The following is a 22,513-nucleotide window of genomic DNA, read 5'->3' on the forward strand; positions in this document are numbered from 1 at the left end:
TTACCTGAACAGCTGGTCCATTTTACCTGCAACTGCTTGTGCAAAAAAAGTTGGCACAGCTGATGTTTCAAGAACTGTAGGGCCTAAAAAATTATATTTTATTACATAATTTCAACAAAAAAATATCAAAAACAGTCATAAGTAATCATAAAAACACACGGAAAAGGAATATATGGTATTGTATTGTTGTCCCAAGGATTTACCAAAAAGACGGCAATTTTACCTGATATCACCCTACATATATCCTCATAAGTGTCTATGAATTCGTATCAATTAGATACTCTTTGGCCTTGTTTTTATACTTATTCTGAAAGAGTTGATATCATTATTTTCGCTAGCAAGATCTCATTTGGTGATTAATTTCCATTAAGCCTTCTGCCAGCAGGCACATTTAAAGAAATGTGATCTGATTAATTGGGGTAATAAGGCACTCAAGATGAGCCTATACATTTGACCAAAATACGCATTTAGTTTATCGGCAATTTTTTTGCCAAGATGCCTGTCTTGCTCTGGCAGCGGGGGCGGTGTTTGACTTAGCAAAGTATGCTTATTGTCTTCGTAGAGACTCATTATAATAGTTTGCTCAGATGGCGAGAATATCACCGCTCTCTCTTTCGTCTTTTCCGCCATTATACCGTTAGAAAATCACGGTTTTGGTGATCGACCTTTCCTGCCCTTTGAAGTAGGACGTGCTTGTGCACTTGCCCTGATAAGTTTAACCTGATTGAAATTAACCACATGATTTGGATGCGGATCAGCCGTCAACGAACCGATATTTGCGGTTTTAAGTTAGCTCGCTAATGTTACAGTTTTTCACAATTGCTAAAACACATTCTTGAAAGAGTCACCCATTTTCTCAAAACTGTAAACACAAAACCTCATCTTCCAGCACTATTTACAAAACCTCGAATTCTCTTGCAAAATGAAACTTTCGCCTCAAAACAGTTTTACCTGTCCTCAAAATCAGACGTTCACCTCAAAACAGATTTACCTGTGCTCAAAATCAAACACTGCTCTCAAATCATAAACAAAGTGATCAAAATGATATACACTATCAAGCAGTCAGTAAACAATACACCAAAAAATTGAAAACACATTGTTCAAAACATATAGTTCTCACGTAATCTCAAAACTAATTTCATATTTATCCGTCATTGTCTTTTGATGAACGAAAACATGTTCTATCATAGTAGCTCAACATTTATCAGAAATTACTACTCTGCTTTGCTCTTTGCAATTGTTCTTGTTCTTTCTCCTCCTTGTACCCCTATACAGTACTATACTGGCCTTGCATAGTTTGTCACCAAAGGGCACTCTACAACGTCCCTGTTGGCAACACGAGTGGGGCAGAATGTTAGGGAAATCTGTTTGTTTTGTTATGCGTTCCTGTATTTTTTATTTCATTACAGTAATTTTCTATATCGGCCGATATATCAGAGTACTATACCCTGCATCTCACTACCCGCCACTCACTCTTGTTCTTTGTTGATATAAGCCTGCAACCAGTCTAAATCTATTAAACATTCAGTACTGTTACTGTAACAAATGGAAAGTGCAATGTTCAGGGCCATACCATTTGTTACGTAATTGTACAGTATAGAGCCTGCACTACAGTATACAATACTATACAGTAAAAGGGACAAAAATCAAAGGAGTAAACATGTGATCAATGTGCTTCTTCTTGTCTTTGGGCTGGGTCAGGGTCATTGACATCACAAGGAATATTTTCCCACCTTCAACAACCTGTTTGCTCTCTGAACTGGCTTATATTGGTTGTGTCACATCATTTAAAAACAAGTGAAATCAATTTTGAGTGGTTGTGTTTAGTCAATGACATGTTTTTTCTATTTGTATTTGATTGTTGCCATTTGTGTTTACCAGTATGGATGACATGTCCATTAGAGTGCAAAATGTGTTTTGAGAATGAGAATGTGTTTAGAGTTTTGCTGAAAAGTCTATGTGAGATTTGCAAATTGTGTTTTACCATGTGAAATGGTTTAAGGTATTGACAACAGACTGCACAATTAGCTACATGAGTTTAGGCAACTGATAACTTTGTTCAGCCAATGGGTTTTAGTGTTTTAGCAATTCAGAAAAACTGTAACGGGCTAAAGGGACAAATGATTAACTTAGCTTCAACCCTTACGACGAACGGGCCCCCACCAGCCCAAAGACAAGAAGAAGCACATTGATCATGTTTACTCCTTTGATTTTTGTCTCTTTTACTGTATGGTTTTGTATAGCCTACTGTAGCACAGTGCATTGTAGGCTCTATACTGTACAATGAACATGGTATGGCCCTGAATATTGTACTTTCCATTTGTAATAGTAACAGTAGCCTACTGACTGCTCAATAGATTCAGACTGGTTGCAGGTTCATATCAACAACGAACAAAAGTGAGTTGTGGGTAGTGACATGCAGGGTATAGTACTGTATAGGTGTACAAGGAGGAGAAAGAACAAGAAAAATTGCAAAGAGCAAAGCAGAGTAGTAGCCTAATTTCTGATAAATGTTGAGCTACTATGATAGAACGTGTTTTTGTTCATCAAAAGACAATGTTTGTTTTGAGAGTACGTAAAAATTTCTCCTTGAGAACTATATGTTTTGAACAAAGTGTTTACTATTTTTTGGTGTATTGTTTACTGACTGCTTGATAGTGTATCATTTTGATCACTTTGTTTATGATTTGAGAGCAGTGTTTGATTTTGAGCACAGTTAAATCTGTTTTGAGGCGAAAGTTTCATTTTGTAAGAGGATTTAGAGGTTTTGTAAATAGTGCTTGAAGATGAGGTTTTGTGTTTACAGTTTTGAGAAAATGGGTGACTGCTTCAAGAATGTGTTTTAGCAATTGTGAAAAACTGTAATAGGGAGTGGGCAGGCTCTCTTTAAACAGGCTCTGGTTTTAGTTATCTAGTATTAGTGGCCGCGCAGGCGCTGTGTGAGTGGAGATGCGACATGGACTGCGGATGCATGAAACGACCGGCGAGAGTAGCCGCTTGCAGTCGGGGAGGAGATGAAAACGGCTCTGTGAAGTCAGACATTCCAGCTTCTCGTGGTTTGCTGCGTTGACGTCCGTCATGGCCGATCAAGCACTGTTTGCTTACTTTACTTGATTTATAATTAAACGTAGTCTTTTGTTAGTGAAGAGGCGGAGTAAAACCTTACTTTAACACATTTTTAATTATATTAAACAGTTTTGTCTAGATTTGAGCGATGGCGAAATTGAAGGTGTCAGAATAATTACAAAACACGTGTCAAAGTTGTCGTGTGTGAGTCTGGCCAATCATGAAATAGCTGTGTCGTCATTAGAACCTGTGCAGTTGCTCTTGAGAAAATGCACTTGAACACAGCCGGCAGTTCTCGAATCGATCTCACGGTACTTTGATGGCTACGTCACAGTGAGCTAGCCTTGGCGTCGTCTCAAGTCGGACAAAAAGTCTAACCAGAATTCACTGTTTCTTTAAAAAAAAATTTTTTATCTTTATTGAGGCCAACAGGTTTCAAACATTGTAGGATACTTTTCCTTTTACATAATTTCTCTTATGGTTTACAGGTGCCTGATATATAGGAAAAACAAAATAAAAAAGGAAAGCAAACCAAATCGGAAATATAACTACAGGGATTTTCCATCTGTGTCACTACCTCATATCAGTATCAGTTTTCTTTCCAAAAAAAATGTTTTTTTTTACAATAAAAACAGTTCAAACATAGGGGGAGTTTCATTATACCTCTCTGAGAGAGAATAAAGAAATAATAAAAAAAAATGGACAAACATAAACATATACAAATACAGCCAAAAAAAAATTAAAAAAATAATAATCTGATTTTAAGCCTATATGTTCAACATACCCAGTCCATTTAGACCATATCTTTTCCATTTTATATTTATCACAAACCACATCTAACCATTCTCCTATTGTAGGAGAGTCTTGTTTTAACCACCTTCTTGCTTTTTTGCTCGCCACCAGAAGTAACAACTTTTTATCTCTGTAATTCCAAGAGTTGAATGAGATGTTTCCTATGTATAAAGTGTCAAACCTACATGGGATTAATTTGAAGGTTGCTTCCAAGTGAGAGTGTATTTCTTGCCAGTATGAAGTTAGTACTGGGCAGTCCCAGAAGACATGAAAGTGATTGGCCTCATTTGCACCACAGGCCCTCAAGAAGGCTGTGCTAGGTATTTGGGTCCGTTGTTGTACTGGTGTTATAAAAAATCTGGACACATTTTTCCAGCTATATTCTCGCCAGGTATTTGAGCATGTTGTTCCCCATTGTAATCTACATAAGCATTCCCAATATTCTTCAGATATTGAAAGACCACCTTCCTTTTCCCATTTTTCCTTAATATATAGAGTGTCTGGACTGGCTTGGCGCAACCCATGATCTAGACACAACCTTCTTGCATATTGATGAATTGTTTGCACCTTTGAACACTTCCGAAATACCTGTCTTTTGCCCTTCTATTGCTCTGGCTATATTTTCCTGAAAGTAGTGTCTAACCTGGAGATACCTATAGATATCTTGGCGTTGTAGTCCATGCTCTTGTTGCAACAATTCAAAGCTCTTAAGGGTTCCTTTACTTACAAAGGTGTAGTAAGTGGTGTTTCATAGGTATTTCCACTGGGAGACTTTGGAAGAGGTATAACAATCTCGGCAGCACATTTATTCTTATAGATTCTACTCTGGAATTAAGGCTTAAGAATGGAATGAGGCTCCATCTCTGTGTGTCAGATTTAATGTTATTATTAACGCGCCAGAATTCACTGTTTCAAGTCAGCCGACTGCAGCGCTGCATAAAGTCAGTCCATGTCGAACGTTCGACTTCATGCAGCCGGCGTCGCCTGCAGCCGATGGCATTCCAGCTTCAAGGCAGCCGATTGCAGCCAGGAGTCAGGTGGCTGAGCGGTTAGGGAATCGGGCTAGTAATCTGAAGGTTGCCAGTTTGATTCCCGGGCCATGCCAAATTACGTTGTGTCCTTGGGCAAGGCACTTCACCCCTACTTGCCTCGGGGGAATGTCCCTGTACTTACTGTAAGTTCCTCTGGATAAGAGCGTCTGCTAAATGACTGAATGTAAATGTTATGTGTGTGTTGCAGATTGGAGCAACCAGAAAGCCAGCAATAAACTTTTTTCCATTGGAACAAATTCACTTATAAAACTCTCTCTCACGCGCACACACACACACACACACACATACCACACACACAAACCATTGCTTGTGCTGCTGTTACTGCCATGACCCAGTTTCAGGGATAATACAAAAGGACATGTGTTTGTGTGGAAAGGTTATAGGTTTCCAAATAAATCAAGTTCTAAATACATTTTCCTCAAGTTAATCAGTATCAGTATATTTGCTTCCACAAACTATTCTTATTCATAAATAATTCATTATTTCAATTAGATCCTCAATACAATAAAAGTCATGCCAACATGCCATCCCTAATCTTCTGGTTGGGAGAGAAAAGCAGGGATGGATTAAAAGACTCACCGATGCCCTGTGCTTTGACTGTCACAGCAAGCTGCAAAAGTGCCAGTGAGATGATCATGGTCCACAGGGCCATCCTCAGAACCATGGAACCTCAGAGTTTAAAAAGCTCAAAACCACCGAACGTGAGCCACTGAAACTCCTCACACAGACAGGCTGAATGACTGGCAGACAGACAAGCTGGCAGACAGACAGGCTGACTGACAGACAAATAAAAAGGTGAAGAGACAGACAGGATGACTTCCAGATGTTGAAGAAGAATTCCAGCTGCGGTGTTTGTGTGACCGGTGAGCAGAGGGCTTTATAATGGCCAGGGGGTGTGTCCTGAAAGCTTCCTCAAACTGGAGTGAGGTATAGCAAAGTTTTTATGGCAGGAGGGTATGTTACTGTTTACAGTAGTTAAAAATGCTGTTGTTAATGTTTCAGTCTGCTAAAGAAAGGGTCTGTTATTGATTCTATACAAGCGAACCAGATGGCTTGCTTTAAAGAAAGATGCATGGACAGAGTATTCAATCATCAATAAAATACACAAAAGATGTCAAATAACAATACAAATCACAAAACAACACAACTTTAAACCCAAACCTAAAATATCCATAACCACAAACCTAACATAGCCCTTATCCTAAACCTAAAAACCTCTCTAATCCCAAACCCAACATAACTGTAAACCCAAACTAATATAACCCTAAACCTACCACATCCTAATTCCAAATTTAACATCACTGTAACTGCAAACCTAACATAACCCCATAATCCCAAACCTAGCATTATAGCTGGACGAAGATATCTGAAAGAAAGGTTTAATCCTGGAGACAGTTCAAGATGAAGGTCTGGTACTCATCGTGGCTGAGATCTTTTTCAGAACCATAATAAACATTTAACCATCTATGTGACCTACATTAGCCGAGACAGACAATTATCATCACTAAACTATTCCATCCACTCGTCCATCTGTCTGTCTGTCTATATTTGTTGAAGGAGACAGCTTTATTTGCTTCCTAAAGAAAGACTTCAGGATATCATCCAACACTCATCAACACTTAATTTAGAAAGCTGGTTGGGTAGTCATTTAATGTCTTGTATTTACAGTTTTTTCAGTTGCTAAAATACATTTTTATCGTATGTAATGCGTGTTAAAGTAATTATTCTGAAAATGTGAATTGTCTTCACATTTTTTAGATGCTTAAGCAATCTAGACACTGTAACATGATTTTAACTCTTATGTTATGTTTGTTTCATCTTAACTCTGTGTTCCTTGTCCAAAATGATCACCTGCATTTTAGCTGATTCTGTAATCCATAATAATATCAAGTATTGTGATTGATAAAATTTTTTAAGGTATTGTGAACATGACAACTAGTTCTAGTAATAAAAGCATAATGTATGGATTGTTTTGACTGACAAATACACAGATGAAACATGTTGTGCATTTATGTCAAGGATTTGAGGTCTGGGAGAAGAAGTGTGTCCATCTGATAAATGGGCATGTGCCTGAATCATTCATTTCTAATGACTGGTCAATTTGAATTGGGAACACCAGGTGAACAAAAGTTAATACATAAAACATACAAAATTGAATGAAAATAATGTATTTATTTAGTGTGTATTATGTGTGCCCTGTATGGACACATACAGGACTGCATGGACACATGGAACCTTATGACAATCAGATTAAATATGCATACTTTTTTGAGAGAAAGCTTGTCAATTGGGCCAATTTGATCAGAACACAATAGGTATGTTTCACATCACTGAAAAAACATCCCAACGTTACAAGCAGAAATTATTATTATTATTTTTTTACTTGAGTGCTTGCTCCACAATACTGTAACTACCTCACCTTCTCCACTGCAACAGTGAGGGAGATACTGCCATGAAGGGAAGTGATCTGTGTTTGGAGAGGCCAACCAGGTCTTGTCATTTTCTGTTCTGCACTAGGTGCATCAGTGGTTCCCATGGAAAATATTCTGAAATCTCTGATCAATACAGCTCACTCACAGGGTGGAGTTTACAGTTGATAGGCAGAAATTCTAGAAGAGAAACATTCACTCTCACGTTCCCTGACCAGAAATGAGGGAAGGTGTCAGAGATGGTACCAGGTCTTGCCTGTCTGGTATGTAGTTGTGGAAAGTTATAGATGTAGCATCCTAAACTTGATTGTAAATTATTTGTGAGATTATTGAGTCATTTAAGGAGATGTATTACTGGCAGGATTAGAACTTAGTTCAGGGGTTTATTCATCCACATCATTTTTGTCCAGTTAAGTCATTGTTGATAATATTAGAATGACAGTAATATACACATATACACCAATGGTATTGGAGTTACACTAGTGGTTGTAGACAGCACTCTGAAATGTCATTCACCAAAGTACCAATGAGACTACAGTTAGACTAGCTTAACCTTTCATCCTGACATTTTTCGTGCACAAACTTAATATCCTGGTTCTAATTTGAACCAGTTTAAGACAATAAATAACAGGATTTAGAATTGGAGGCACTATTAAAAACTCTATGGCCATGAAATTCTTAAGGCTTTGTGGCAAATCTCTTGAACCATATCGTGTATACATTACATGTGATGTTACTTGTGATGTTCAATAATTACAGTAAATGTGGTACACAGGTCTGCATAAACTTCCCCCTGTTCTCTATGGATCCCAAACATGTTCTGACCAGGCACACATATGAACATACAATGAACGTTACGTTATGTCCAAAAAAGAATATTATGACAGAATATCCAGCTATATTGTTTACTGTGATTGAAGAGCAAGAAAGTTTAACAACAGACCAGTTCTCACAGTAGAGTTTTTCTATGTGGGACCCACATAATCTCTGTCTGGATGCCAGTAAAGATAGCATAGTGAAACAACATAAGGGCGACACCCAGGAAAAAAACACCAACTGAGCAACCCTCTTATAAGTCATAACAGAGTGATATTCCAATGGTTTACATATTGCTACATACCTGTCGTATGCCATCACTGCCAAAATAGAAAAATCATAGTTGGCAGAAGAATATATTACAAAAGCCTGAACTAGGCACCATTTCTTTTCCTCAGGTCTACTGTACTACGCAGGGCATGGTTACGAAAACTACGGCAAAAGTTTCATGGTCCCGGTAGACGCTCCTAACCCGTACCGCTCAGCCAACTGTCTGTGTGTGCAGAGCGTCCTCAAACCGATGCAGGACAAAGAGACTGGCCTCAATGTCTTCCTGCTGGACATGTGCAGGAAGAGGTGAGCGGAGGTTTCAGACGAAGTTGTGTATTACCTTGAGGAGTTGTACATTCATTTACATTTATTCATTTAGCAGACGCTTTTATCCAAAGCGACTTCCAAGGGAGAGCTTTACAAAGTGCATAGATCACTGATAATAACAACAAGATAGCCCCAAAGCATTGCGGGTAGCCAAAAACAAGAAGCACACATTGTGAACAACCAAAAAATAAGTGCCAAAGGGAAGAACCATAAGAGCATGTAGTTAAGCAAGTTACAATTAAACAACATGAATCCCTAAGTGCAAGTGTACCTGTAGGAAAGCAAGCAACAGTAAAAAAATAAAAAAATAACTAAAATACAATATTTCGCAGCGAATACAACAGTTTAAATCAGTTACCACTAAACAAAAGCAACAAGTCTCTAAGCAAGAGTCATTGTGATCCTTGAGGAAACTAGCATTGGGTTCAGCAAACCATTCATAAGTACCGTTGTACTCCCGGAACACATCAAAAAACACATCAAATCATTTTATCTTTGGACCAGGAACAGGTGGCATAACACAATGCTTGATACTGGAAAAAAAAGAGGATTCAAATGTAACTTTCACTATGGTACACATAACTATCCGTTATGGTAAATGAAGCCATTACTTTTGACAGAATACACACTATTTTCTCTTCACACACAGGATAAACGTGCCCACAAGAACAATAAATGACAGAAAGACGCCAACCACAATCCAGCGTGATTTATCTGGTTTGGTATCTAGAAAACAAACAACAACAGGGTATTACTTGCGTGTGACCAATAATTGACATTTTGCAAATACAGACTTTTCATTCAAAGGGAAATATATAAAAGGATGAAGCTTACAGTTATGGATTTCAGCATAGACCATGGGGCTCCATTCACTCCACAGGCCAATGTCTATCCTGCACTGCACTTGGACCATGAACAGAGCCTCGGGGGGGAGACCGTATATAGCAAACTGTGTCTGTTTGCCTGAGACATATTCCTTTAAAGGCAAACAGAAGAAAACAAACTGGTGTGAAAGGTTGATCCTGTCCCACAGAGAAGACAGTAAAACTTAATAATAAACTCCTAATTAGTAAATAGACAAAAATGAATGGTCTTGACCTCCCACACGTTCTCTTTCTTCTGTTTAATGCGTAGTTGATAGATGGGTGTGATCCATCCTGACTGAACATCCAGCCCATGAGGTGGTTCCCATGTCATTAGCAGGTAAGGGCTGTCCTCACTTGGTAAGAATTCAACTGATGCTGTCAAATTTTCCGGAGCATTGGGATACACTGTGAACACGCGTAAAGCGAACCAACAAAGGATCCAGAGTGAGTCTTACAACTCTGTAACAGCCAGACAATCGGCATTCCACGTTGTAAACATTCTAGGACTTTCCTGTTACTAAAACCATTTTATTTAAGTAGAATACAACTTTGAATTGCCTCATGGTAATACGACAAATTAAACGCAGCATTAATGTTATGGTGGAAAACAATTGTGGTAGCAGCTATAGGAGGAGATGAAAGTCCCTAGTTACTGCAACTGAAAAAAACTGTTCATCCTCATTCTACCCAGGTTAGCGTGTACACGGCTCTCATACCAGTCAGAATATTTTCACACTTCTGTACACACAGTAAACAATATCTGTGAGACTATTATATGTACTTACAGCCGTGGCCAAAAGTATTGGGAGCATACATTTTGTGTTTGCAAAGCTTGCTGGGCCTTGGCATAAAATGACTGCTAACATCATTTCAGTAAGTCATATCATCAGCACAGAGGAAAGTGTGAGCTAGTTCTAGCCAGGTGAAATCACTCTGTCATTCTGATTGGATCTTAAGAGCAGACTGACTGCTATAAAAGAAGGGACTATTTGCATATATTGAAAATGTTTGCCCCAAAAAAGCTTTAAAAAATATGAAATGCGCCTTATTGTATTCTATAGAAACATGTGAAGCATGTGAAAACATTTTCCTCAAATACTGAATCAGCAAACTTTGCAAAACACAACATTTGTCATTGCCAAAACTTATGGCCACGACTGTACTTACCTATATTTGTTATATCCACTTCTAAGGGGTCAGATCTGGTTCTGCCCAGGGAGTTGGAGGCCACTATTGTAATGTTGTAGGAGACCCAGATAAATGTGTGAGTCCTGTCAAAGAAGCAGGAGTGGTCCCCTGCAGACTGATAATCTGGACACTCAAAGGTTTCATCCGAACTGCAAAGAAACAAAACGTGAATGACGACAGGAGGTTAGGAAAATTCAGGCCGTGACTCATACCGCTGAAATACTTTCAGAACTCTGAGCCTAGATCTTCTAATGTCCTTTTCTGCAAGCACTATTTGTAAAATCCAATCGATTAATATTTCTACTAAATGAATAAAATGTTGAATGTTGTGTCCCATGGACTTATATTTACTTATCACTGATATGCAACGTAATTACCTACGGGGAGTATACACAGCACGTATTATTCAACCACAGCATGTTCAGTGAAGTGAGACGTGACTTCAGTTCAGTGAAGTGCATTAATAATCATGTATGGTTAGCTGTGCGTTCATGTGTCCAGTACACACACAAGGACTGGCTAGACTTTTCGTTCTTTGTCCAGAACCTTTAACAACGTCCTTACTCACAAGGCCTTGAAATCTCTTACACATTATAAGTAATAAGTTGTTCAGAGGGACACGTGATAGTTGGGAAGGAGAAGGGTGGGTAACCTACAGAGAAATCACTCAACCTCTCTAAAACATAGATCAGTTTCAAAATAAGATTATTGTGCATACAGTATATCCTATCAGACAGAAATCATTTGATTTAGTTTTCCACTGAGTTGATTCTGTGAGAAAGTTATAATTACCTAAACAAATGTTAACTATTTTTTGAAAGTTTAATATTAGAATTCCAGTTCTACCTTAATCTACCCTTGCATGTACTGCCCTTCAGTCTAGAATCATCCAGAACATTTTGTAAAGGTCTAGTAAAAACAGATACATTATCTGTCATCGACAATGTTAAAGGACATACAGGCACAGTTTTTCCCCTTGAAGGTCATAGCAATGTTTCAACATAATAGCTTCAGACTTGACGCTGAGACTCTGAGGTTAAGAACAGGGTAGTTAAGAGCCCGATTGATAACGGTCATTCTGATAGCTGGTGATAGCATAGTAGATTAGGTCCCTCATTTTCCCTTAAATGGCCAAAATTCTTTGGAAAGTAGGTATCACAAATATTAGGCTTATAATCACAACAGTTTTGCTATCATGAATTCAATTAAATAGAGGTTGTGTCACTACTGCATCACTCGTCAGTACACTATCGCTCTCTTGCCCACCCCTAGGTTCAACTCCAGGCTCCGACTCACACACGCAACTGCCACCCTTTATAAAACCCGCTTCACATGTAAATAACCTGTTCCCAAATTTCACGTGAAGAACTTGGAAATAATCCGGTATGGTCAAATGTAGGACCAGGAACTTGATGTTGGCAAGCCTATCTCATCAGCTACAATTACCAGAGAGCTTCAAAGATGTAACATTAGGCCTACTGCTACTTCGCCCCACATCAGGTATGGTGTATGTCAGCTGTTCAAATGTCATCTAAATGATGATCTGAGTGAAAGTATACCACCACTGGTGGTACACCACCTACGACATGCGGTTCCAAAAGTTGTTACAGATGTTCTTTGCAGTGTCAAGGTCAACCTTGTAATAGGGACTCATGAGGTCCGCCATAAGCAGATAATGTGGTGCTCGAAATGGATAGTAACGCACTTTTCACTGGTCTTCCCAAGAAAACCACTGAAAGACTGCAGCTCATTCAAAATTCTGCAGCTAGATTATTAACCAAAACTAAAAGGAGAGAACACATTAGTCCTGTCCTAGCTACTTTACACTGGCTCCCTGGTCCTTTTCCTCACATACAAAGCTCTACACGGACAAGGACTTAGCTACATTGCTAACTCCCTTATAAACTACACACCAGCTAGAACACTGCGATCATCAAATGCAGGCCTATTAGAGGTCACCAGAAGCAGTCATAAGAAGATTGGTCATTCGGCCTTTGCTAATAATGCCCCAAAACTGTGGAATAAATTACCCATAACTATTAGGGAAGCAAACACGCTAGACATTTTTAAAAGACAGCCTAAAACCTACCTTTTTACTGAAGCATTTAAGTATTTTTTTTATCTCAGAAGGGTTTTACTACTTTTATTAGTTATATTATTGTTGTTATTTTAATTATTACTTTTATCACTTGTATTATTGTTTTTATTGATTTTATGTAAAGCACCGTGAGCTACAATTCTTGTATGAAATGTGCTATATAAATAAAGTCTTACTTCTTAATCTCTCTTTCTGCCTCTCTCTCTTTCCACTGTAGAGTTCAGTCTGATTCTCGTCTATCTGGTTCAGATGTCTTCTCTGTTACGTTTCAGCTGTTAAAGTGTTCTGTAGAAACGATATCATATATGAGGAAACACTATTGTTTTTCACTTGACGCCAGTAGAAATTATGGGCAATTTTAGGAGTTGTGGGTCCCATCATTTGGTCAATGATGGGCAAATATAATACAATCTGAACAAATTATGATAAATTATGTAACTCATAACCTTCAGTCAAATGTACAATAATCTCCAGAAACATGACTTCTCATCCTTTCACATGATTATCACTTTCTGTGTTCACAGTTACAGCATCTTTAATTCCTGCTATCCTATTGTCTTTGTATGCTAATCAAGTTTACATTATTTCTGTAATTGAAAAGAAAAAAGTAAGGTCCATTTACCGTTTAAATGCTATTTAGTAAAGACTTACAAGCAATTTTAAGTTGTGTACGTGTTATTTGTATATATTATGTAATTTGCCTCATAAATGGAAACTGTACTTCCCTTTATTCTTTTCTTCACACATTAAAGTAGAAAAACCTGACTGTAAATCAAACCCTAGGTAAATCCTGGTGTGTTAATCCCTGTTACGGCCACAGCAACGGCCTGGTCTACGTCCCTTTTACACCCCCTGCTGGTTCTCCTGTGTCATCCTGCCCAGACCCTCCACACTTGCTGCCCAATACCTCATAATCCTGCTATACATCAACCAGATGATGCACGTCGATACCCTCACTTAAATATCAAGTCAGAGGCCTCACTAAAGCCAATGTTACAGTTTTTTACAGTCGCTAAGACCAATTTTTCAATACTTAAGTCACGTTTTCAAAACTCTTAACGCAGTTGTCCTAACTAACTTTCAGCTCGGCACAGCAGTGAATTTCACATTCAAAATGCACTAAAACTACCAAAACACTTCATACATGTCTCAAACCAACTCAATCCTCCATAACACTAGCAAAGGATAGCCAACAAACATACTTTGTCACCCACAAAACAATGACCTAAAAAACACTACCAACAAGTAGCATAATACAATGTTTTTACTATGTAAAACCAGGTCAACGCTCTACTGTTTAGAATTTACTGCAATATATGTTACTGGAATGAATCAGACATGATGCAGTATGCTTTAATGTGTTGTGTATCTTTCTTTTTTCCCCACTAGTAATTCCAGAATACAAGAATTTGTATACACACCATCCACTGATACAGATACAATAGGAATGCTACTGTAATATTCTGCATTTGGCCATAGGTTCTCATCCACACCACATCTTATGTCATATAAGGCAATACACCTAGGAAAGAATCTTCTGGCATGCTTGATCCATCCCTGGCAATTCCCAGGCATCCAGCATTAATTGCGTCCAGGAGGGACATTTGATCATGTGGATGGTGGTCATACAGTAAACCTTCCACCTCCATGAGGAAAATAATGATTCTATGGGGTTGAGGAATGGAGAGTAAGGTGGGAAGAAAAGTGACACCATTCTGGGATGGGCTGCGAACCACTCAGTGACTGCACAGGAGTGGTGACATGCCACATTGTCCCATACAAATGTTGGCTTTCTTATGTCTGCGTCCTTTTCCTCACCTAGTACAACCCTTTCTGGAGAGATCATTTTATAGCATTAAATGTTTTTATTCTAAATATATTTCATTACAATATTACTGAGAAGTTGTTTTGTCTGACATAAACCTCTGGGGCAAAGATAACAGAGGAGATGGACACATGGTGAGACTGAGGGGGGTTACACTGTCTCCAGGAGTCCCTTACAGCAGGGGGAGAGACAAAGGGAGAGAGAGCGAAAGAGAGAGGAAGAGAGAAAGGGGAGGAAGACAGAGAAATGGAGAAAGAGAGAAGTAGAGGTAGAGAGAGAAGGGCAGAAAGAAAGACAGAAGGAGAGAAAGAGGAAGGAGACAGAGGCAGCGAGAACAATTTACAAGGAGAGAGAGGGAGAGAGAAGGACGGGAGAGAGAGATAGAAAATACAAAAAGAGAAAGTGGGGAGAGAGGAAGACAGAAAGGGATTGAGAAAAGGGGGGATAGAAAAGAAGAGAGAGACAAATAGGAGGGAAGAAGATAGAAAGAGGAGGATGAGAGAGAGAGAGAGAGAGAGAGAGAGAGAGGGGGGGGAAGGTGACAGAGAGATAATTAAAGATAGTCTGTGACATTCATTGTGAGCTTTGGCAGAAAGTAGAAAGACTTGGACTTGCTTCATATATACATTCTTAAATGTTAACAATGTTATTGTCTTTTCTTTTTGTAACTGATGGAATGTATTACATATGTAGAAAAGGGATATGAAGCTCTTCTTTTTGACAACAGGCCCTCACTCCTCAACTCCACACAGCATTCCTGCTGTATGATGTCTATCTGTCTGTCAGCCTGTTTTGGAGAAACCATTTCATGTATGAGGAAATGCAGTGGTTTGGAGTTTGACGCTGCCAGTAGAAATGTTGGGCGTTGCCAAGATTTGTAGGTCCCATGACCATGATAAGAATGATGGGGAAAGAGACAGGAATTATTAAACAAACGAGGAAATAGATTCTGTTTTATTTTAAGCTCTACTTAATGGGGTGTATATACATTCAGTATAATTCACAAATCTAAACATACATATATGTTTACGTTTTTTAAAAATCCTATGTAAGATTTTGAAGTTTTGTTAATTCTGAGAATCTTTAATAAACCCCTTGTTTTTGTTCTACCCCGGTGTCCTCGCACTATTTTGAGCTGTCCCCCTGAGGGCTGTGTAGCCTCTCGTGGCGTCACACTATAGACAATACTCTGTCAACCATGTGTATAACTATGAATGTAGGTATGTATGTATGTATGATTGGAAGGAACAAGTGATGAGTATGAACATAAATAATCGAACATGTTTTTATGTTCCATCCTGCATCATAATTAAAGGTATCTATGCTAGCAAGGTGTTGTGTGTATGTGGTTTGATGCAAGCTGCAACCAAATGCTAACACAAACAAACAGGTAAATCCTAGAACACACATGGTACAGTGGTGACCTCTGACCCTAAACCCTTGTGGTGAGAAGAGGAGCGTTCTCACCCACTTTGTCACAGGCTTCTTTCCAATTATATATCCAAACATGCCAGTGAAGCACTTGACATTTAAAGTAGCTATTGGGAGTAAAAAGAAGTGAAAGATGGAGAGAGAGGGAGAGAGAGAGAGAGAGAGAGAGAGAGAAGAGAGAGAGAGAGAGAGAGAGAGAGAGAGAGAGAGAGAGAGAGAGAAAGAGAACGAAATGCCTTTATTTACGCAACGTTACAATTGATTAATTGGACCAAACTGCAACAGAGCGTGCTAACCAAGTCTGTTCCCAGTCTGACAAACTCCTCATCGATCAGACACACATTTTAAAACAAAACCCCCACAAAGAACTGAGCACTTTCTCAGACGATATATCTCAAACTTCACATGTGTTTTCTTCTTAAACTGAGCTCCACAGTTTACACCAAGGTCAGAGGTCACACCGGTTAACCATCTCTTCCCTGCATCCATTAACTGGTTTGTGGTCTTAACTTAGGAGCTACATTACACAACTAGATGTACAATTTCCTGTGACTAGCATAAACACACCTTCATAACTAAATACAATGAGCTATTACATAGTTAAACATGACTTGATCTCAGACTAAATGATAAACATATCATTCATTTACAAAATATACTATAAAGGGAGAGAAAGAGAGTGGTGTTTCTCCTAATAATGAACATAGAAGCTTCTAATTCATATTAAAACATTAATTTTACACAACCTAAAATGTCATTTCAGGGGAGAGGAGGTGGGGGGAGAGAGTAGATGAGGAGGGTGGAGAGAGAGGAGGTGTGGGGAGAGAGGAGATAAGGAGGGTGGGGAGAGAGAGGGGGTGGGGGGAGAGAGTAGATAAGGAGGGTGGAGAGAGAGGAGGTGGGGGGAGACAGTAGATAAGGAGGGTGGGGAGAGAGGAGGTGGGGGGAGAGAGTAGATAAGGAGGGTGGAGAGAGAGGAGGTGTGGGGAGAGAGGAGATAAGGAGGGTGGGGAGAGAGAGGGGGTGGGGGGAGAGAGTAGATAAGGAGGGTGGAGAGAGAGGAGGTGGGGGGAGAGAGTAGATAAGGAGGGTGGGGAGAGAGGAGGTGGGGGGAGAGAGTAGATAAGGAGGGTGGAGAGAGAGGAGGTGGGGGGAGAGAGTAGATGAGGAGGGTGGGGAGAGAGGAGGTGGGGGGAGACAGTAGATAAGGAGGGTGGGGAGAGAGGAGGTGGGGGGAGAGAGTAGATAAGGAGGGTGGAGAGAGAGGAGGTGGGGGGAGAGAGTAGATGAGGAGGGTGGAGAGAGAGGAGGTGGGGGAGAAAGGAGAGGGGGGGGTCACACTAGACACTGTGGGCCTCATTTATCAAGCCGTTTGCGCCCTTTTCCAGGAGTTAATTGTTCGCAAAGACTGACTTAACCAATACGGGGTATTTATAAACAGGGCACACTTGGGTATCGGAGTATGCGCTTATTGCCTGATGAGTGTCAGGTTTGATAAATACTACGCAAAATGAGGAAGCATAGCGGGCGCTATTACCGAACTCGCATAAACAGACGCAGCGTAAACTACGCCATGAGGGCCACAGTCAGTTAGACCCCCCCCCCTTTCCCAACACCCCTCTTTATCACTCACAGTGAGTTAGTGGGTGGGTAGAGAGGAGGTGGTGGTAGAGAGGAGGTGGTGGGTAGAGAAGAGGTGGTGATAGAGAGGAGGTGGTGGTAGAGAGGAGGTGGTGATAGAGAGGAGGTGGTGATAGAGAGGAGGTGGTGGTAGAGAGGAGGTGGTGATAGAGAGGAGGTGGTGATAGAGAGGAGGTGGTGGTAGAAAGGAGGTGGTGGTAGACAGGAGGTGGTGGTAGAGAGGAGGTGGTGGGTAGAGAGGAGGTGGTGGTAGAGAGGAGGTGGTGATAGAGAGGAGGTGGTGGAAGAGAGAAGGTGGTGGAAGAGAGGAGGTTGTGGTAGAGAGGAGGTGGTGGTAGAGACGAGGTGGTGGTAGAGAGGAGGTGGTGGAAGAGAGGAGGTGGTGGTAGAGAGGAGGTGGTGGGTAGAGAGGAGGCGGTGGGTAGAGAGGAGGTGGTGGTAGAGAGGAGGTGGTGGTAGAGAGGAGGTGGTGGAAGAGAGGAGGTCAGGGGGAGAGGGGATCACACTAGACACACAGTGTGTATTCAAGTGGGTAAGAGTGTCCCATTACTGGTCTTAAATGTAGTGTTTACATTGTGTGTGTGTGTGTACTAGTGTGTGTACATGTGTGTGCGCGTGCGTGTGTGTGTGTGCGTGTAGGGTCACCAATGAACACACAGCATGTCTTTTATCATCCTGTATAAAACATCTTTATTCTCCTTATTTTGGCAGTAAGACACTATTTAGTTCATCACATTCAATGGAACTGAGATCAAAGACAGGATTGTTGTTTGTCAAGAATGCAAATAAAACAAACATTCAAAACACTAATATTTACAAACACTCTGGGATATCAATAACAACTGTATACAGTTCAATCTTCAATCACATCTATGTGAGCACAGTGTGTGAGAGTGTATGTGGGCTATTCTACCTGACACAGGGACACTGAGGAGTCAGACCTAACCCAGAACCCAGGATAGAGTGGCTCAGTGAATGTGCTGTGGAATGTGTGCAGGTGGGTCAGTGTGTCAGAGGAGACTGTGTAGAAGGATAGAGTGCCGGCCGGCCAGTCCAGATACACTCCTACTCTGTGGAAGCTGGAGGGGGGGGCAGGTATGGCAGTGCTCCTCTTATTGTGACAGGCATAGTAACTGTTATCACCACACTCCAGACTCCAGGACTTGTTATTGAGTCCAAACACACAGTCACAATCTCCTCTCCTCCTGATTCCTTTATATGTCACTGCTATACAAACCAGTCCTCCACTCCTCTCTGCCTCCCAGTAACAGCGCCCAGACAGACCCTCTCTACACAGCACCTGGTAACAGTTCTCAAATCTCTCTGGGTGATCAGGATACGGCTGCTTCTCTTCCCTACATGTCACCTTTCTGTTCTCCTCAGACAGAGAGAGGCGTCTCTCTGCCGTGTTTGGGTCCAGTGTGAGCTCACAGGCATCTGATGGGGGAGACGAAGACACAATATATTACTGATCATCATCATTCACATTAGAATGTCTCCCTCTTCCTGCCCTCCCCCTTTCATTCTCTCCCCCCTCACCTCCCTTATCTACTCCTGTATTGCGGTACTTAGGAATGATTTACTGGGCCTGATGTGAGTTTCCTTCAAGAACACAATGACTCTTATTGAGGGACTTGTTGCTCTTGTTGGTTTATTGTAACTGATTTAACTTATTGTACTCGCTATGAATTCTATTCTGGTTGCTTTTCTACAGGTACACTCTTGCACTTTTGAGGTTCATGTTGTTTCATTGTAACTTGTTTAACTAAATGCTTTTCTGGTTCTTCCCTTTGGCACTTATTTGCTTTTCACAATGTCTGCTTCATGTTTTGGCTCCCCACAATGTTTTTGGGGCGTCTCGTTGTTTATGATCAGTGACCTGTGCTCTTTTGTAAAGCTCTCTCTTGGAAGTCGCTTTGGATAAAAGTGTCTAAATGAAGAAATGTAAATGTACTCTCTCCCCCCAACCCCCTGACCTCCTTTACCCCCACCCCCCTGACCAGCTAGGGGAAGGGAGGGTGGAGGAGAGAGGGGAGGGAGACAGGGAAGATGAGAAGAGAGGGGAAGGAGGAGGGAGAAGAGGGCACATACGTGTGTCCATTTCTGACAGTGTCAAAGTCACTAATGGTATTGTCCCTGTATGACCCTGTGTACTAGAACTAAGTAGCAGTCAATACTCACATTTCCTAAGACCAGGTTTGATCCAGCACTCTCCACCATGATCCACACTGTAGGGAGAAGCAGAGGAATGATGAGGAAATGACACCTCACCTGTTGCTAAGTGTCGGGAAGATCCTACCAGGTCTCCTGGGGAGACAAACTGTCAGACCCTCGCCAGGTCTCCACTGGTGTCCCACAGGGCTCCGTCCTTGGACCCCTCCTCTTCTCTCAGAACACCACCACACTCGGACCAATCATTACCTCCCATGGCTTCTCCTACCACTGCTACGCTGACAATACGCAGCTGTACCTGTCGTTCCCCCGACTGATCCAGGGATCTCAGCTAGGATTGAGGCCTGCTTCGCAGACATCTCCGCCTGGATGACCGAGCACCACCTCCAGCTGAACCTCGCCAAAACAGAACTTCTCATCATCCCAGCCAAACCCTCCAACTCCCACGACTTCTCAATCACTTTGGGATCTGCGACGGTGACTCCCTCATCCTTTGCCTGTAACCTTGGGGTCACCATGGATGACGAGCTCTCCCTCACGGCCCACATTGCTGCGGTCTCCCGGTCGTGTAGATTCACCCTCTACAACATCCGGAAGATCAGGAGATCAGGAGTTGGACTACTGCAACTCGCTGCTCGCCGGTCTCCCAGCATGCGCAACCTGCTCTCTTCAGAGGATTCAGAACGCAGCGGCACACCTGGTCTACAACCAACCCAGACGCTCCCACGTTATTCCGCTCCTCATCTCCCTCCACTGGCTACCCATCACGGCCCGCATCAGATTCAAGACCCTGGTACAGACCTTCCGAGCAGTGAACGGGACTGCACCCAACTACACCAAGTCTCTCCTGCAGCCTTACACCCCCACCCGTCACCTACTATCTTTTTCAGACAACTGCTTTGTGGTCCCACCGCTCAAGACCGCCCGGTCCAAACACAAGCTCTTCTACTCTTCTTCTTCCCCCCCAGTGGTGGAATCAACTCCATCAGAGACACAGACATTTACATTTATTCATTTAGCAGACGCTTTTGGACGCAAAGCGACTTCCAAGAGAGAGCTTAACAAAAGACCATAGGTTACTGATCATAACGAGATTGTCCCAAACATTGCAAGTAGCCAAAAACATGAAGCATACATTGTGAAAAAGCTAAACAAGTGCCAAAAGGGAAGACCCATAAGAGCATGCAGTTATACAAGTTACAAATTAAAACAACATGAACCACAAAAGTGCAGGACTGTACCTGTAGAAGACAATCAACAGTAACATTTTTCACAGCGAGTACAAGACTTAGCTTCGTTATATCTAACCTAAAAGAGCAATGAGTCACTTAATAAGAGTCATTGTGATCCTGGAGGAAACTAACTAACAAGTCCAGCCAAGCATTCTTAAGTGCCGTTGTACTCCCGGAACACTTCCAAGAGAGAGCAGACTGTCTCTCCACCTTCAAGAGGCCTCAAGACGCACTTGTTCCGGGAGTACAACGATACTTAAGAATGGTTTGCTGAACCCATTGCTAGTTTCCTCAAGGATCACAATGACTCTTGCTTAGAGACTTGTTTCTCTTGTTGGTTAGTGGCAACTGATTTAAACTGTTGTATTTGCTGCAAAATATTATATTTTGGTTAATCTTCTTTAAATTTTTACTGCTGTTGCTTTTTCTACAGGTAAAATTGCACTTAGAGATTCATGTTGTTTAAATTGTAACTTGGTTAACTACATGCGCTTATGGTTCTTCCCTTTGGCACTTATTTTTTGGTTGTTCACGGTGTTCTTCTTGTTTTGGCTACCTGCAATGCTTTGGGGCTATCTTGTTGTTATTATCAGTGACCTATGCACTTTGTAAAGCCCTCTCTTGGAAGTCGCTTTGGATAAAAGCGTCTGCTAAGTGAATAAATGTTAATGTAAACATGTTGTTTCTTTGTTTATCATCAGAGATGTATTCCAAAAAGCCGGTTTTACTAACTCTGAGCCCAACCCTGAACTCAGACTTTGTGCTTCCCATCTCAGGGTTCATCGAGTTATCGGTTCCAGAAAAGCTGATCTAAGCTAGTTTTATTCTAATTCACTGGAATTAAGAATTGTCATGCGTGCCGGCGAGTATGCAAACATTTTCTCAAAAATAAACAACAATGGCAAAAGCAAAAGAGAGGCAATTGTTCAATGAGCACATTTTAATGCAGTCTATTTATTTGACATTTAACCACACGTCTTACTGCAGCTGAACAAGTGGTGGAACAATCCTATGGGCACAAAACACACTTGGCAGCAGCTGAAAATGAAATATATAATCAGTTCAAACAGGTAGGGCATATTTTGCTTAGGCCTACCAGACACATGATGGTTTTAATCATGTATGACAGGATTAAACCAAGTCAAAATCATTCAGTGGCTGTCTCAACTTGTGAGAATGCTGTTTTAACACATAGATGTTGTCTCACCTAATATCCTGCTCAGTATATGAACATTGGACTTGTAGTGGACTAACAGAAAGAAGGCAGAGGAGGGCACCACCTCTGACAGAGGCAGGAGAGCTGGCTCT

General features: G+C 41.0%; 2 protein-coding genes and 1 pseudogene across 3 annotated transcripts in view; all 3 read right to left on the reverse strand.

Moving 5' to 3' along the window:
• The window catches only part of thbs4a (thrombospondin 4a), a 40,609-nt gene extending 34,847 nt beyond the window's left edge, over positions 1 to 5,762 (reverse strand). The window contains exon 1 of the mRNA XM_084695058.1: positions 5,490 to 5,762. Within this exon, the coding sequence (XP_084551184.1) occupies positions 5,490 to 5,574 (85 nt within the window). The 5' untranslated portion in view covers positions 5,575 to 5,762. The remainder of the gene's footprint in view (positions 1 to 5,489) is intronic.
• A 2,125-nt stretch (positions 5,763 to 7,887) lies between these two features.
• LOC146219503 (uncharacterized) lies at positions 7,888 to 12,472 on the reverse strand (annotated as a pseudogene).
• Positions 12,473 to 18,480: 6,008 nt separating this feature from the next.
• LOC146219504 (stonustoxin subunit beta-like) overlaps positions 18,481 to 22,513 on the reverse strand; it is a 29,137-nt gene continuing 25,104 nt past the window's right edge. The window contains exons 6-8 of one of the 2 annotated variants that reach the window (XM_084695074.1): positions 20,599 to 20,633; positions 19,983 to 20,029; positions 18,481 to 19,238 (exon numbers count right to left, since the gene is read on the reverse strand). In XM_084695074.1, the coding sequence (XP_084551200.1) occupies positions 18,706 to 19,238; positions 19,983 to 20,029; positions 20,599 to 20,633 (615 nt within the window). In that variant the 3' untranslated portion in view covers positions 18,481 to 18,705. The remainder of the gene's footprint in view (positions 19,239 to 19,982; positions 20,030 to 20,598; positions 20,634 to 22,513) is intronic. The other variant, XM_084695075.1, reaches the window with a different exon arrangement.

Source organism: Hypomesus nipponensis, chromosome 28 (assembly GCF_054491055.1).
Source record: "Hypomesus nipponensis isolate SF chromosome 28, ASM5449105v1, whole genome shotgun sequence".
Taxonomy (NCBI): domain Eukaryota; kingdom Metazoa; phylum Chordata; class Actinopteri; order Osmeriformes; family Osmeridae; genus Hypomesus; species Hypomesus nipponensis.